Below are 16,481 nucleotides of genomic sequence, written 5' to 3' on the forward strand. Positions count from 1 at the left end.
ATTATCATTATTTATTATAGTTACTAATTAATTTTCATCTGTATCACTTGTACCATTTTTTTACGTGATTTTCATAGATTGCATAAAATGCAAAAGCTGTGATACAAGTGATATATTAATTAAAAAAAAAAAGGACTTGAATAAACAATAAATAGTTAAATGCTTTTGATATTAAAATTGATAATATTACGCATATGTTTGAAAGAAATTTTTTATTTGTATTCAAGTCGTAAGTTCTTTTAATCCAATAAAAAAACAATAAAGCATTCGAAATTAGGTATGTAAAGAATAAATAATAGTGTCTAAAATTTTGTAAAATTAAAATAAAATTTACAAAATATTATGCGAATTGTTTACAAGTTAAATTATTTAATTAAGTGGTTTTTTTTATAATATAATATTACTAATTTTTTATTTCGTTTTCAAGACAATTATTTTTTCTATGTATTTATGTGAATTTGTTTTGTTATGCTTCATTGCTTGTACAACCTAATTACTTATTCAAAGACAATTGAATAAAATGTAAGGTCATGTGTGTGGTGATAAAATTTAATTGTAATAACACTGCATTTTTAGCTATATACGTAAGCATTTTTGTAACGCATGATGCTTCATATTTTAGTATAATTTATCTTACATTGCCAAGGAAACGAAGAACAAAAATACTGACAAAGGTATAGTTGTTTGGGATTTAAAAAGAAAAATGTCTAATAATTAACAGTTAAATTCTTAATACTGCCTTTGACTAATAAATTTTAAAATTTTTAAAAGTTATAGATTTCTAGGAGTTTGTTCAATTTAATATTAAACATTAAAGTTATGTTCATGTTGTAATTAAAAAAAATTTTTGTATTAAGATAAATTTGAAAGATTATCGTTAAACTACTTATCATTATATGCCTCCAGTTAAATTAGCAATCTATATTAAAAGCTATTTGATGATTAAAAAAATTATTGCTGAAAGTTCTGTATATCTGTATAAATAGCTGTAAAAAACATTGGGAAATGTTAAACACTGTAGCTCAGCGATAAAATGCTGCAGCTCTAAGGTATAATACTGTCTTGGGTTTGAGAATCGTACTTGAAGTAAATGTTATTGATTATGTGAGAAATAGATAATTGAAAATAGTACTTTGTTAGTTTGGACTCATTGTTAAATGAATAATGAGACACAAAGTACTCCTCTTTACCTGTGATCTGCCAAGTTTGCTAGTCAACTGTACTCAAAGTAGAGTCAATAGTAACTTTATTCAGAAAGGATAATGTCAAAGAATGCGGTATTAGATATTTTTTCATGGCAACTAAACTTTAATTATTTAAGTAAGATGAAATTGAAACATTTATTCTGTACTTTTAATCAATAAATAAAATTATTGTATTTAATATTTGTGTTAATGACTCAGTTTTATTGCTATTCTCTATAGCAAATTATAGAGTAAAGATTTAGAACTCTTTAGTAATAATTGATAATATGATAGAAAATTGATTTTTCAATGATTTTTTATTACTCAAACTAAATAATCAGTGTTGTTGATAGTAATTAATTATATTAATAATAAATTAATAATAGTCAGATTAAGAAAAAATCGTTAAATATCATTAAAATGTTTTTTATTCAAAATCATTGTATAAATTTTATTACAAGTAAATATTTATTTAATTTTTTATCCACTTGGGATAGAATATATTAAATTTTAATAAATCGAATTTATTCTTATACCATATATAAGCTAAAAATGGAATGACAAAAAGATTCCAAAGTACAAAATCATTCTTACGTAATAAAAAATGCACAATAACCTTTTATTAAAGCCGACTTTTGGTAAATGTTATACTTCATTTCTGTAATTTCTTTTTTAAATTATCAGCCAACTTGTTCATAAAGTCAAAAGTCTCAAGATAGTCTGATCTCTTCACATTATCCATTCCTTTAATGCAAATAGCTAAATCCTTAGTCATAAATCCTTGCTCAATAGTTTCTATACAAACTTGTTCAAGTTTCTCAGCAAAATCAGTTAAGGCTTGATTATTATCAAGCTTAGCACGATGAAGAAGTCCACGAGTCCATGCAAATATTGATGCAATAGGATTCGTTGATGTTTCTTTTCCTTGTTGATATTGACGGTAGTGTCTAGTAACAGTTCCATGAGCTGCTTCAGCTTCGACAGTACGTCCGTCAGGGCAAATTAAAACTGAAGTCATAAGACCAAGAGATCCAAAACCCTGAGCTACTGAATCAGATTGCACATCACCATCATAATTTTTACAAGCCCATACAAATCCTCCATTTGATTTCATTGCATAAGCTACCATATCATCGATCAAACGATGCTCGTACCAAATATTTAAAGCTTCAAATTTACTTTTATATTCTGCTTCATAAATTTCTTGGAAAATATCCTTAAATCTTCCATCGTATTTCTTTAGAATCGTATTCTTTGTTGACAAATAAAGAGGATATTTGCGTAAAAGAGCATACTGGAATGAGCTGTGAGCAAAATCACGAATGCTTTCATCAGTGTTGAACTGAGCTTGAGCTACACCTGCACCTTTAAATTCATGAACTGTATGTTGAATCTTATTGCCATCAGAACCAGTCCAAGTTATTTCAAGCTTTCCAGCCCCAGGTACAACGAAGTCTGTAGCCTTATATTGATCTCCATGAGCATGTCTACCAATAATGATAGGTTCATTCCAACAAGTAACCAATCGAGGAATATTCTTACAAATGATAGCTTCCCTAAAAACAGTACCACCAAGGATATTTCTTATAGTTCCATTGGGACTTTTCCACATTTGTTTTAATTTAAATTCTTCAACTCTTTTCTCATCAGGTGTAATGGTAGCACACTTGATACCAACGTTGTACTTTTTTATAGCCTCAGCACAGTCTACAGTGACTTGGTCAGACGTGGCATCTCTATTTTCAATCCCAAGATCATAAGTGTGTAATTCAATATCCAGATAGGGAAGAATCAGTTTTTCTTTGATCGAGTCCCATATTATACGTGTCATTTCATCTCCCAAGATGTCTACAACCGGCCCCGCCTGTTTGTTAAGGACACAAGATATTTATTCATACTGAATATAAGCAACAATTGATAAATTTATTTCAATAAAAAGTGTAAGTATTATCAAACTTTACTATTTAGTAATAGAAAATTGAGATTGTAAAAGTACTTGACAGCTTCAAAAGGTGTAATGGTTGGAAATTGGGTGAAAAAAGTTTGATATCTCATTCACTAACCTTGATTTTAGCCATAGTGACTGTTGAAGCACTAAAAGATCGAGTAATTGAAGTATTTAACAATTTACGATTTGCACAAGCAAGAAGAGAAAGTGTCTGTTTTCTACTAACGTTCAAAGTCCCGTTGTTAATTGAATGAACGGAGACCGAAACACGAATAAAATTGTTGATCAAGTAACGAGGAAAGACAGACATGACAACCTACTTTGCCGGTGTAATCGTTTCTCTTCTTTCCACTTGTACTTTTTCACCAACATCTTCTCTTCGTCGATCCCCACCTTCAGATTTAGCCACATTCTATCTTTTTCTTAACCGCTAATCAAGCAGGAATTATTGCCAAAGTGACATTGCAATAAACATTTACTAGATCATTTGTTTATAAATATTTATGTCAAAGAATGCGTAATCTAAGTACTTAGCAATCATTTAATACAACTACCTTATCAAAATAATAAACTTTTTGTTATTTAGGATTAACAATGATTCTATAAAAATGCACTGTTATTAAAATTAATGTGAACACAAATCATAGAAAATTCTTATCTTTCGAAATTATTATCAGCCAATTCTTCAGTTAAAAAAGATAAAGCATCACTAAATAAATAAGTTATTGAGAATTTTGATGCCGATAATTCGCAACCTAGATAAAATTAATAATTTAAAAACTACTTCACAATTGATAAACATAAATTTATCAAATAATTTCGTAACTTTTTAATACAAAATCTTGAATGCAAATAACACTTTCTTCATATCCATCGCTATTTATTACAAGGATTTCATCCATTACGATAATAAATCATAAACAAGTTTATTCTCATATTACGTAAAAGTTAGATTATTATTCCAAGATTATCAATGAAGGTTATTGATCTTTAAAAAAAAAACTAAGTTTTTTCAAATCTTTCGCTGGTGAAACTTTCGAAAAATCACCATGAACGCCACTCTTCTTTAGCGACCGTTTCACTTGGTAAAAAAATTTGAACTTCGTGCTCTAATAAATTGATTGGGATTGGTCGAGCTAAATCTCTAATGGCACCAATCACAGCTTGGATCAAAGATGGTAACGACACCTGTAGTTCTTCCAAGGTCCCTAAATGACAAGTATAGTTACACTGATAACTGAATCATTTTCCACCCACTACGTATCTTTGTCAAACATCTGTGATAAAATTTACAGCAATTTCTGTCACGTACGGATATTGATATGTAAGAATGTACATCACATGACTAAAAACGTTTAAAAAAAATTTATTGTGAATGGAAAATTTCACTATATCGAATCAAGAAGTTCCTTAACCTCTACTGTTATTGGATATACATCATTGGAAAATGGAGTAACAATTTTAAAACGACCAAAAAATTCAATCCTGCTCGTCAATGTATTCTATTGGAATAAGTAAGGATAATAACGAACCCAATATACTAGAAATGGTGAGTGTACAAATTAGATTAATTCTTTGATATCAAAAATTGTGTCAAACTGATATCTAATATTCATGGTCAAGGGAAAGAGCACAATACAGAGTCGTGATCATCATTCAATGAAATTGAAGTATTTAATCAATCGATACGTAATTCCAATCAAAATTTCACTTACAAATAAAGATGACTTTATTGACGTCGTATTCCAACTTCTATACTAAACAATATGTTTGCGTATCAAACTCTAGCTTCATTTGGTAGATTAACATAGCTGATTGAGATTAAAATACTTATTACCATAAATATCAACTGAAAAGAAAATAAAAGAATTGATATGTGCAGAAGGTCTGATCAAGAAGTCATAGAAATAGAAATGACAACAGTGTCTTATACTCTCATAATGACATACATTTAATCCTGAATTTATTAATCTGGATAAGATTTTTATCGAGCTGTTATATCTTGTTAAGCTATGGTCAAGTGAATGGCTCAAAGTTTCAAATAATATAATTTCTGTGAGTGGTAAAATGTAAATTCGTTATATATTCCTTTCATTTTTTGTCCGAACTCTATAATATCTTCATAGAATTGCTAATTTAATTACTGAGTTGTAGGAAGTATATTAAAATAGTAGTTGCTTGAATTAATCCTAAATCCAAATTATTCTCTTAATCAATAACTAAATTGTAAATAATTTAACCGAACCAATCAACCAAAAAAAAGGTTAAAGATGAAATTGTTTGTCTCTATGTGCAAAATAGATCAAATCAATGCCATGGAGAAATTCCCATTGAAGGGTTCACCGTTGAATGTTTCTGCTCATACAACTGCTGGCACGACTTACAACTCAGTAGCCGTTGCTCAGGTATGCATTTTGCAATCATCGTGTCATTTTCCTTACACATGCAATTATTTACATTACAAATGAAATACTTGAACCTGGATATGGATAATATTTTAGCAAATATTTTTATTTAGTTGCTTTATTAATCCTCCTGTGTAATTTTTATGTAAATCTAATCTTGCTTCTAAACTAAAAACACCATTTCAGAGGTAAAATTTCTCCTAAGAGCTATTAACAACTAGTAAATAAATCAGAAACAAATAAAAATAATATTGGGTGTGTAAAAAACCTACATGTGGCTTTGATGAAATACCAAACTAGAGAGTAGAATCTCTTTTTCCATAATCTATGTTAATAAACAATAACACCACGTATCTCGAATTAAAAGTAGTTGGAAACCGCTCAAGTGCTGCACATATTGGTAGCAAGCGGCTAATACCAGAAGTAAGAATAACAAAAAGATTTTTTTGTTAAATACATTGAGAGACACATATTTTACTTTTGTACATAAATATCACTTATACTTACGTAACCACTATGTTGTCTATTACGTAGTTTTCTTTCTTGATAATGACCCTCTGCACGTTCATTTATTTATCATCAAATGTCTAAAACTAATCAAACTTTGGAAGGATGTTGGCATGCTCTAACAATAGACACTGATAAATTTGTTCTGAATCAGTAAATAGTCCAGATTCAAATGGAAACATAATTTTAGAACTTTTGTTTCCAAGCTTGTTGATATTTTGAATAGTCAGTTCTACGCAATGTTCCAATTTTTTAAATCATTTAATGATAATTATTAGTTGATCATAATATAGTGCAAGATTCGATGTTAAATTGAGTTAAAATATGTAATAAATCGGTCAATTATTGGCATCTGTAATTTGAAAATAATGAGTAAAAAATACTGTCAATAATAATAAGATTTAATTTCAGTTTAAATTGAAATTAAAATTGTTTAGTATTAACTCTTTTGAAAAAGAATCCCTATATGATGGATATAAATGTTTTAAAATTTTATTAATCTAATTTTTAGACCAGTAATGGTCTAGAAGGTAGTGGTGATACCCGTTTACGGAACAGTGCTTATGGTCGTGGAGGAAGTTTGAGCAGCGACGACGACATGGTGGAAACTAATCAACAAGTTAGTCCGAACGAGGCGAATAATGCTTATCTAGAACGAAGTTTACGCCTTGATGATGCATCATCACACTGTAAGTATAAACTTTTTGATTAAATTTATCAATAAAATTAAACTCTGGAATAAGCAATGTATTTTTTTCCAACATTAGTTTCAGCTGATGATATTCCTGGAATCGGTCAGTATGAAGATTTTCATACAATTGATTGGCAGAGAGATATTGCAAGAGATCGTATGAGACATCGGTATATTGTTAAAAGAAAAAATGATTCTATTTGGGATCTTGTGAAAGGAGCACATGATGCTTGGTCGGGATGGTTGTGTGTTCTTCTTGTTGGATTGTTTACTGGTGTGGCAGCTGGTGTGATAGATATTGGAGCATCTTGGATGACGGATCTCAAGTTTGGAATTTGTCCTGAGGCTTTTTGGTTAAATAAGGAGCAATGTTGTTGGAGCTATAGTGATTCAATATTTGATGATGGCAATTGTTCTCAGGTAAGTTATAATTCTAGTTCAATACGTGTAAAGTTTTTCTTTAGAACTTTGTATTTATTATTTAAAGAGTTTAAAAGCAAAAGTTAACGACTACTCTAGTTGTTCTTTTGATAATAAAAAGTAAAACTCGTTCTTTGTTCAACTGGATTCTCAAATATTCATTCATTCTTTTAATTTGTACTTCAAAGTCATTTTTATAAGTTATAAAGCTTTGTAATTTTTAATTCATACACTACATAATTGCAAATTATGCTTTCATATATATGTAAATTTGTTTTAGCATTATTCGCTTCTTTTTGAAGCTTTTTATTGAATAAAAAATTGTAAAAAATTAATACGACAACTAATTTTATTTAATTATTGCAGTGGATGCAGTGGTCTGATATATTTGGCCAATCAAAAACTGGAGTAGGACATGCTATAGTCTCTTATATTTTTTATATTGCATGGGCTTTACTTTTTGCCTCATTATCTGCATCATTAGTAAGAATGTTTGCTCCTTATGCTTGTGGTTCTGGTATTCCTGAGGTATGTATAACTAAATATGTAATAAAAAAAATTTCTAAATGTTTCTTCTTGCATTCTATTTACTTATTTTATTTTAGATAAAAACTATTCTCAGTGGATTTATTATTCGAGGCTACTTAGGAAAATGGACTTTGATTATCAAATCAGTAGGTTTAATGCTCTCAGTATCAGCAGGTCTAAGTTTGGGTAAAGAAGGGCCAATGGTACATATTGCTTGCTGTATCGGAAACATTTTCTCATATTTGTTTCCGAAATATGGAAGAAATGAAGCAAAAAAACGTGAAATCTTATCTGCTGCTGCAGCTGCTGGAGTTTCAGTTGCTTTTGGAGCACCAATTGGTGGTGTTTTGTTCAGTCTTGAAGAAGTAATTATCCTTAAAAATTATTTCAACCTAGAAATCGATAATAACTATAATCAAAACCGACATCGTGGCCTAAGTGGTAAGGTGCCAGCCTAGTGCACTATGGGTAGCGGGTTCGATTCCCGGCTGAGACAAGACCCATTTATAATATAGTCTTTTCTCTGACCACGATGAGCGGGAGGCCTCTCAGAGGGCAGTCAAGGGCGTAAGCTATCGTGCTGATGACTGAATAGTACAAAAAGTGCTATTGCCGCCACGATGCCCTTGGGGAACCAGGCGACACCCCATTGTAGTACAGCCTTGCTGATGCTGAGTCTGAAACCAGGACCCTTGAGGTAACCGGTAGAATCTCCGAGGGTAGGACGATTTCTTGTGGAACTGGGACGACCTCTTAGGTTGACACCAGGCCTATAGATCTTGCCTACCTAAGGCTGAGGAAACCGGGGGACCCATGGGGCTTAGCGGAATCTCCAAAGGCAGAAATAACGTTCTTTCGTACCACCATAATATATATATATATATTGGAAATCGACAGGGACTGTTTCGGGGCTCAGAAGGGAACCAAGGCAACTTGGGAACCTAGGGAACCTGCAGGCCTAAGACATAAGACGACCGCCTTTACTGTGCAAACAGACCCTGTACAAAGGCCCTGTGGCTAAGTGCAGGGGAAGGCGGGACATTCTAAGACATCTTCCAAAACTATAATCAAAATTCAACCTTATAATTAATTTTATTTACAGGTCAGTTATTATTTCCCTTTGAAAACTTTATGGCGATCATTCTTTTGTGCCTTGATAGCAGCATTCGTTTTACGATCAATTAATCCATTTGGCAATGAACATTCGGTACTATTTTACGTTGAATACAACAAACCATGGATATTTTTCGAACTGATCCCATTTGTTATGCTTGGTATTATTGGAGTAAGTAATTAGAAATGTTAATTAATCACAACTTGGAATCTACAATTCATTAATCAATAAAAATTATAGGGCATTATAGCAACTCTCTTCATTAAAGCCAATTTATTCTGGTGCCGCTATCGAAAAACTTCAAAGCTTGGTCAATATCCAGTAACGGAAGTATTAGTAGTTACTGTTATCACAGCTGTAATTGCCTATCCTAACCCATATACGCAAATGAGCACGAGTCAATTGATTTATTTGCTATTCCGAAAATGTGGTGTTTCAAATAATGATATGCTTTGGTAAGCCCGATTATTTCATTCATTTAATTTAAAATTTATTCATCAATTCTGATCAAATTGATTTTGATTTATTTATCTTTTAGTGATTATCAACGAAATTTTACGAATTTTAATTCAACAATTGAAACCGCTGGAGCCGAACCCGGCGTTTATAAAGCAGTATGGCTTTTAGTACTGACATTGGTAATGAAACTAGTCATGACGATATTTACATTTGGTATTAAAGTACCGTGTGGATTGTTCATACCGTCACTTTGTCTTGGAGCAATTGTTGGAAGAATAGTCGGTATTGGAATGGAGCAGCTAGCATATAATTATCCGCACATTTGGATGTTTAGTGAAGAGTGTACTGTTGGTACTGATTGTATAACACCTGGTTTGTACGCTATGGTTGGTGCAGCAGCTGTTTTGGGTGGTGTTACAAGAATGACAGTGTCTCTTGTTGTAATCATGTTTGAATTGACTGGTGGAGTGAGATACATTGTTCCACTGATGGCAGCTGCTATGGCGAGTAAATGGGTTGGAGATGCACTTGGAAAAGAAGGTATTTATGACGCGCACATAGGGCTCAATGGATATCCGTTCTTAGACAGCAAAGAGGAATTTCAACATACAACTTTAGCTGCTGATGTAATGCAACCAAAGTAAGTTTGTTTTCTCATAAATTTTGGAATCAATTTTTTTATTTTGAGCATCTCAATAATAAAAATCATTCTGTTTGATATTCTAGACGCAATGAAACACTTCACGTCCTTACACAAGACTCAATGACGATAGAGGATGTGGAGAATTTGTTAAAAGAAACCGAACACAACGGATATCCGGTGATAGTATCAAAGGAATCGCAGTATTTAGTGGGATTTGTTTCACGACGAGATTTGAACTTAGCTATAGCAAATGCAAAAAAAGTAATGGAAGGTATCACTAGTCAGTCATTGGTCATTTTTACTGGCGGAAACAATTTGCCTATGCAAGGACCACCACCATTAAAATTGAAAAAGATATTAGATATGGCACCTATCACCATCACCGATCAAACTCCAATGGAAACGGTCGTTGATATGTTTAGGAAATTAGGTTTACGACAAACTCTCGTGACTCACAATGGGTAAATAAAAAATTATTTATCATTTTTACTATCATAAATCATTCAACAAATATTAATCAATATTTTTTTATTGCTTTTCAGCCGATTACTTGCTGTAATCACGAAAAAAGATGTTCTAAGACATATAAAACAATTAGATAATGAAGATCCAAATTCGGTTTTATTTAATTAAACTTAAGAAGAATCCAGCATCTTACCATTAATTCGTAAACAAAATTCATTTATCTTATTCAATCGTCTTTTTTTAATATTACTTTTTCAAACGAACTTCCTCCTCCGACTATATTTATTTTTAGTGAATAATGGGAATTTATCATTCAATAATTATATATACATATTATATAGTATTGTTATTTTTTCACTTTTAAAGTATTTAGAGATTATTTATTCACATGGAAAGTAACTAATTTTAATTATACATATTTTCTCAGTAATCATACAAACTGATATGTCGTCCGATCTGATTATTTGTTGGAAACTAATTAATGGTGATAATGATGATATTTATTATAATTATTTTAAAAAAATTAATGAAGCTATAATTCAGATAAGTTGTAGAAAATGGAACAAATTGCCACCAAGATTTCATTAATCATGTTATTATTAATTTATTATGATAAGGGAATATTAAATATTCTATTATAATTGTAATAATTTGAAATTGTAAATAATTAAAAATATGAAATAACGATGTATGTTCAATTAACAAGATTAATATTAAGAAGATATTATTTCTGCAATTTTTAATAAATTATAAAAAAAACATATTTAGGTCAAAAATGAAATAGTTAAATGTATTGGTAATTAAGTGTTATTATTTTTATTTAAGTATTTACTTTGAATTATGATATTATTCATTTTAATTTTAATTTTTGTAATACATATTGATATTATTTTAATCGTTTGTTCCTCATTTTATAATTTTAATTATTTTTCTTTTATTAAAATAAATAAAACAATCATTTTAAAAATAAGCAATTATCATTTGTACACTCACGCAAACATATTTTATAAGTTGAAGTAGGCATTACTCAATCTTGCTTTTTCATCAAAATTAATAAGTAAAAATAAATGTTCTGAATAAATCACAAGTATAAAAGATAAGCAGTAATAATAATAACAATTTAACTGAATATGTTAAAAAATTTAAATATTAATAATTACTGTTGGTAGCAATGCATCCGTTGTCACGCTTACCAATGCCGCCATTTGTCAAAAAATAACGACATCGGGCTGGGACAGTTGGATTGAAGTGGCATCCAGTGTCATAGATGATTGCAAGTATGTGTTGTGATGTTCCTGTTTGTTGATGATAAGTTATTGCTTCGGTGTAGATGCTTTTTGGTAAGTTTCTATCATGATATCCTTTCAAAAAGGAAATTAGAATAATTTTTCTGTAATAAAAGGGAAAATATGTGTGTCGATTGAAAGGTTAGATGAAAGTGTTAGCGGTTTTTCTGAAATACTGTTACCTGTCCGCTCTCAGGATGTCCTCGTTGTCAGCTCAATTAATAGAATTTATGCATCATTGTTCATTATATATGTCCATATATTCTTAGCGACTTGTTAAATAGCTCATTGCAATTTCTGCAAATTAAATCTATCAAATTTCATTGGACGCCATCGACAACTTAACCTTCTCTAACCCACGGAATTCCTTGACTCGGTAAATCGGCTCAAGTTTCTACGATACTAACATTTTTTTTATATCAATCGCTTCTCTATTTTATCAAGATTACTTTCGCAATAAATCGTATTATCCATCTATAGTACATCAATTCTATCTTGTTTCATCATAACTAATCTAAGATATTTTCTCAATTAATCATGTAAGTATGCCGTGTTTACATTAAAAGAAGATGGAATAAGTTTGAAAAATGATTATTAATTGATCAAAATTATTCTTCTTTTCAATATAACCTTATTAAAGTCTATACCATTTTTCATTTGTACAGGTACAGTGTATATAGACATTGGTGAACCAGCACGATGGGCAAACTCTTGTCAAAAATTTTTGGCAACAAGGAGATGCGCATCCTTATGCTGGGTCTAGACGCAGCTGGAAAAACTAGTATCCTTTTGAATGAATTAATCTCGGAAAAATCATTGTGACTTCTGTAGAATGTTTACATGTACAGAAATTGAATAACTTGAATATATTTTTAAAACTTGAACAATTGTTCTCTTAACTTTACATATATAACAATATTCATTTATTTAATTCTTATTTAAATGCAAATTTAAAGTTATTATTGGAACTGGAAAGAGTAAAATAAAATACAGTATTGAAAATGATTCATTTATTCCTTAACAAATTTAATATTAGCTATTCTGTATAAATTGAAATTCGGACAGTCAGTAAATACCATACCTACCGTAGGATTTAATGTAGAAACTGTTACATACAGAAATGTTAAATTTAACGTTTGGGTAAGTTAATATTTTTCCACATTATTAAATAATTAAGTATCTAAGTTTGAAAAACCAGTGATGTATAATAGAGGAAGCACATTTTTCCTTTATTATAATTAATTGAAGAAAGTGATTATAAAATAATAATTTTCCACGAATCATTCTAGGACGTGGGCGGCCAAGATAAAATACGCCCGCTTTGGCGTCATTATTATACTGGAACAGAAGGACTTATTTTTGTAGTAGACTGTGCAGATCGAGATCGAATTGACGAAGCTCGTCAGGAATTGCATCGAATTATTAATGATAGAGAAATGCGTGATGCTATTATTTTAGTATTTGCTAATAAGCAAGATCTTCCTAATGGTAAGTTTTTCTACTTCAACGAATTTAATTAACTCGTTAGTGCTTACTGGCAAATTAACAGTCTTACGCAAAAACATAACCTACAATTTATCTTAAATTTCATTTTAATCACACTTGGGTTTGAATAATGAAGATATTAAATAAAGTTTCAGAAATATGTGTATTTTGTTTTTTAGAAAAATTTTTCTAACATCACATCAGTTGTTGGGATCATGATATTTTTATATTTTTCTACTTCAGTAGTAATTGAATTTTCTTTCATGCTTTTAAATCATTCCTGCGTATTTAAAAAACTGTGGTGGTTATTTTCAGCAGTTACTTTGTTTATTATAAAATTCATAAATGATGTACATTAATAATAATTTTGTACTGGTTATAATGAATGAACGCTGATACTTGATTACTTTATTTATAGAGCTGACGTAAAATTTTTATATTTAACTATAGTTACCATTAAATTTAATATTAGTCACAGCTATTGAACCCATATGGACGATAAAATGAAATTTTAGGTAAAGCTACACCAGACATAATTATGACCATTAATTTTCTATGCTAATGTCTAAAATAATATGCTTTTAAAAAATATTAATTAACCAAATAGTAACACATTTTCCTATTTCTTCTATCTTTTTTCCAACTTGGAGCCTATGAATTATTAATAGTTATTTTGGAGTGATATTCTACAAAGATGCATAATGATGTGAATATTAAGATACCTATGATCTGTTTTAGCTATGAAACCGCACGAGATTCAAGAGAAATTGGGATTAACGAGAATACGAGATAGAAATTGGTATGTTCAACCGTCATGTGCCACGACAGGAGATGGACTTTATGAAGGCCTTACATGGTTGACTAGTAATCATAAATTATGAATAATTAGTTAGTCTCTTTTCCTCGTGGTTTCATACATCAAATACACGCCTGCCATGTGATTTTACTTTACGCCAACAAAGTCGAGTTTCTGCCATCGCGCAGAATAGAATTAAATGGCATTCTCGTCCGCCGCAAATGAACGAATAAACGTGAAGGAATGTGAATCTAATGTACAATGGCGTTTCAGTAATGTATAGAGTGGGTAGAAAAAAGGTCCCATTCACACGATCTATCATTTAACAATGAACCGCAAATGTCTTATTGAAATTATCGGTTCAATCTTTCGTTGCGTAATATACCCAAATCATTAAACACAACATGTTGAACGCGAGGTACACTGAAAATTATTAAAATCAACAAAATCGTTAGATAATCATCTGTTCATAAATTTACATCTTCACTACTTTAGTCTAAGGTAGGATTCTTTTTGCAATATAAATATTTTATCGTTTTGTTTATACAGTTTTAATTTTTCAAAATATTTAGAAGGGAAAAAACATTCAAAAAAATAACAAAAAAATACTAAGTAAAATCCTCGCACAGCCATTGACTTCTATATAATATTAATATGTACTATTAAGACGTACTATAAAATAAAACAAGGAAAATTAATTAAAAATCTTTATAATATAGGAATGATTTGTTTAATTTTAATTATACTTTTGTTTTAATAACATTCATACATATTTAGTTGTGATGTAAAAATTTATTAGTTTTCTGTTCCAAATATTTTTACGTGCTTGTAAGAATATCTTTACACATAAAAGCAATGAAATAAATTTAAAAATAGATTTATTTATTTAAAACAAATAGTTTGAGTCAATTGATAATTCATAAATAATTGAGCCAATATGTTGGTACAATTATTTTGAATTAAATAAAAAAAAAAAGATATAATTATCTATATAATTTTTCTGAAATATAATAAAAATATGTTTCATATAGAATTATATAAAAGAAAAAACAAACGTACAACGGCGTGACGGATAATGATAATTTAGTTGGTTAAAGAAAGAAAAAAAAAATGAATAAAAATTAACTGTATACAATTGCCGATATTTAATGCTCAAAATTTATATTCTGTCATTTATCATTTTTTAAATGTTAAATATTTATTCAATTGTAATCAGAAATTTTTATTCATTTTAGTTATAGCAATAGAATATAAAAGCACACGAGCAAAATCACAAGCGACGTTGAATGATAAGCATAATAAAATATTTTACTATTCTTTTGGTCAATATGAGTGTTCATATTTAAGTAGGGATTCAAAGAACTAAATGAAATAGAAAAATATAGGAAGTGAATACGTATCTTCTTGGATGTTGCCAAAGCAACGCAACAATTGCATTCCGTAGTATAATCTCTAGAATCACTTGTGTAATAAAACTTAATCACTGATTTATAATGATTAATAATATTCCAATATTTTTTATCAACGATTATATATATGGTGTTGCCAATTAAAATTGCGCTTTTGTAAATGACTCTGTACAATTAGTACTTTTGGATGATTGAATTTAAAATGCTGATAATGATGGTGATGATTGATTAAACTAAGAAAATAAAAGTACGCATTAATATTTTGTAACTAACAATTCAGTATTGGTTTTTAGAAATTCATTAATACATAAAAATGATTTAACAAACGAGAAGATGGCAATAAGATTCGTTTGTACAATGATTTTGTACGTTTCTTCAATACTGATGTACCATAGAAATGACTGAAATTATCATTATTATACATTATATTCTCTGTAAATTTTATTTTTATTGTCTTTATATAATTATCCCTTTCATCACATTACTCTAACGTCCTCATAATCGAGCCCATTTGCTGGACATTGAAATCCTTTATCTAAACATTTACAATCGATCATCAACTAGAAATATTAACTCGTAAAATGTATAGAAAATATTGATAGTTCAGATTGATCACTTTCAAAAATAAGTATTAGTGGACAGTAATATTTATTTATAAGAATAAGCACATAAATAATCAGTCAATTGTTGAATAAAAAAAAGCTAGGATTTTTTTGATTGTAAGAAAAAGTTTGAATATAGAATAGTTTTTATTTTCTTTAGATATTGGAGTATGTCCAGCTTTTAAGACTCTCATTTTATGTCCTTCCTACTTCCGTACCGTTAAAAATAAAAGCCATAAGTAAATTGCTGATAGGTGGACCATTGTGTGCTCACTTAATGTCACTATTTTCGATAAATCAAAATAAAATTACAGTTTCTAAATGTTTGTATATCTGAACTATTTTTTGTGCGTTTGTTGAGTCTTCCACTGAATAAAAAAGTTGGATGTATGATAAATGATAATAGACTCATAAACGTAACATACACGATACTTCCATTAAGATGAGAGTAAATTTACAATTCTCACACATTTTTATTGTCATACATTAAATATTTTTAAACAATGTCTGAAAAGTTATATAGCCGGAAAAATACTATT

The 16,481-nt window shown here is 29.6% G+C and overlaps 3 protein-coding genes across 7 annotated transcripts; 2 read left to right on the forward strand and 1 right to left on the reverse strand.

Annotated features, from left to right (window-relative positions):
• Window positions 1-1,664: 1,664 nt before the first annotated feature.
• On the reverse strand, window positions 1,665-3,684 carry Idh (isocitrate dehydrogenase [NADP] cytoplasmic). The gene is made up of 2 exons (XM_035085133.1): window positions 3,248-3,684; window positions 1,665-3,048 (listed from the first exon to the last, which is right to left on the reverse strand). Exons 1-2 carry the CDS (start codon window positions 3,440-3,442, stop codon window positions 1,837-1,839), a joined length of 1,407 nt encoding a protein of 468 aa, XP_034941024.1. The 5' UTR covers window positions 3,443-3,684; the 3' UTR covers window positions 1,665-1,836.
• Window positions 3,024-11,143, forward strand: ClC-c (chloride channel protein 3). Of its 4 annotated transcripts, XM_035085117.1 has the most exons (12): window positions 4,325-4,681; window positions 4,756-5,187; window positions 5,434-5,537; window positions 6,556-6,733; window positions 6,812-7,155; window positions 7,522-7,683; window positions 7,761-8,048; window positions 8,786-8,968; window positions 9,038-9,252; window positions 9,336-9,896; window positions 9,983-10,360; window positions 10,442-11,143. In XM_035085117.1, the coding sequence occupies exons 3-12, from the start codon at window positions 5,448-5,450 to the stop codon at window positions 10,530-10,532; spliced, it is 2,490 nt and encodes an 829-aa protein (XP_034941008.1). In that variant the 5' UTR covers window positions 4,325-4,681; window positions 4,756-5,187; window positions 5,434-5,447; the 3' UTR covers window positions 10,533-11,143. The 4 variants fall into 4 exon arrangements, with proteins under 4 accessions (XP_034941009.1, XP_034941008.1, XP_034941007.1 ...); XM_035085118.1 differs by lacking the exons at window positions 4,325-4,681; window positions 4,756-5,187 and adding an exon at window positions 3,024-3,124; XM_035085116.1 differs by lacking the exon at window positions 4,756-5,187.
• Window positions 11,144-11,562: 419 nt separating this feature from the next.
• On the forward strand, window positions 11,563-14,873 carry Arf51F (ADP-ribosylation factor 6). Of its 2 annotated transcripts, none has more exons than XM_035085329.1 (5): window positions 11,563-11,704; window positions 12,316-12,431; window positions 12,687-12,790; window positions 12,940-13,138; window positions 13,874-14,872. In XM_035085329.1, the coding sequence occupies exons 2-5, from the start codon at window positions 12,350-12,352 to the stop codon at window positions 14,014-14,016; spliced, it is 528 nt and encodes a 175-aa protein (XP_034941220.1). In that variant the 5' UTR covers window positions 11,563-11,704; window positions 12,316-12,349; the 3' UTR covers window positions 14,017-14,872. The 2 variants fall into 2 exon arrangements, with proteins under 2 accessions (XP_034941220.1, XP_034941221.1); XM_035085330.1 differs by lacking the exon at window positions 11,563-11,704 and adding an exon at window positions 12,035-12,189 and having other exon boundaries at window positions 13,874-14,873.
• Window positions 14,874-16,481: the final 1,608 nt, after the last annotated feature.

Source organism: Chelonus insularis, unplaced genomic scaffold (genome assembly GCF_013357705.1).
Source record: "Chelonus insularis isolate UGA/USDA-ARS -01 unplaced genomic scaffold, ASM1335770v1 contig_399_pilon, whole genome shotgun sequence".
Lineage (NCBI taxonomy): Eukaryota > Metazoa > Arthropoda > Insecta > Hymenoptera > Braconidae > Chelonus > Chelonus insularis.

Bases quoted from the DNA above. Each gene is read 5' to 3' on its own strand.
- Idh (XM_035085133.1), bottom strand. From the start codon at position 3,442: ATGTCTGTCTTTCCTCGTTACTTGATCAACAATTTTATTCGTGTTTCG. The intron at 3,049-3,247 runs GTTAGTGAATGA...CTTAACAAACAG, and splicing joins TCACTATGGCTAAAATCAAG to GCGGGGCCGGTTGTAGACAT.
- Arf51F (XM_035085329.1), top strand. From the start codon at position 12,350: ATGGGCAAACTCTTGTCAAAAATTTTTGGCAACAAGGAGATGCGCATC. The intron at 12,791-12,939 runs GTAAGTTAATAT...GAATCATTCTAG, and splicing joins ATGTTAAATTTAACGTTTGG to GACGTGGGCGGCCAAGATAA. The intron at 13,139-13,873 runs GTAAGTTTTTCT...GATCTGTTTTAG, and splicing joins TAAGCAAGATCTTCCTAATG to CTATGAAACCGCACGAGATT.
- ClC-c (XM_035085118.1), top strand. From the start codon at position 5,448: ATGGAGAAATTCCCATTGAAGGGTTCACCGTTGAATGTTTCTGCTCAT. The intron at 8,049-8,785 runs GTAATTATCCTT...TTTTATTTACAG, and splicing joins TTTTGTTCAGTCTTGAAGAA to GTCAGTTATTATTTCCCTTT. The intron at 10,361-10,441 runs GTAAATAAAAAA...ATTGCTTTTCAG, and splicing joins ACTCTCGTGACTCACAATGG to CCGATTACTTGCTGTAATCA.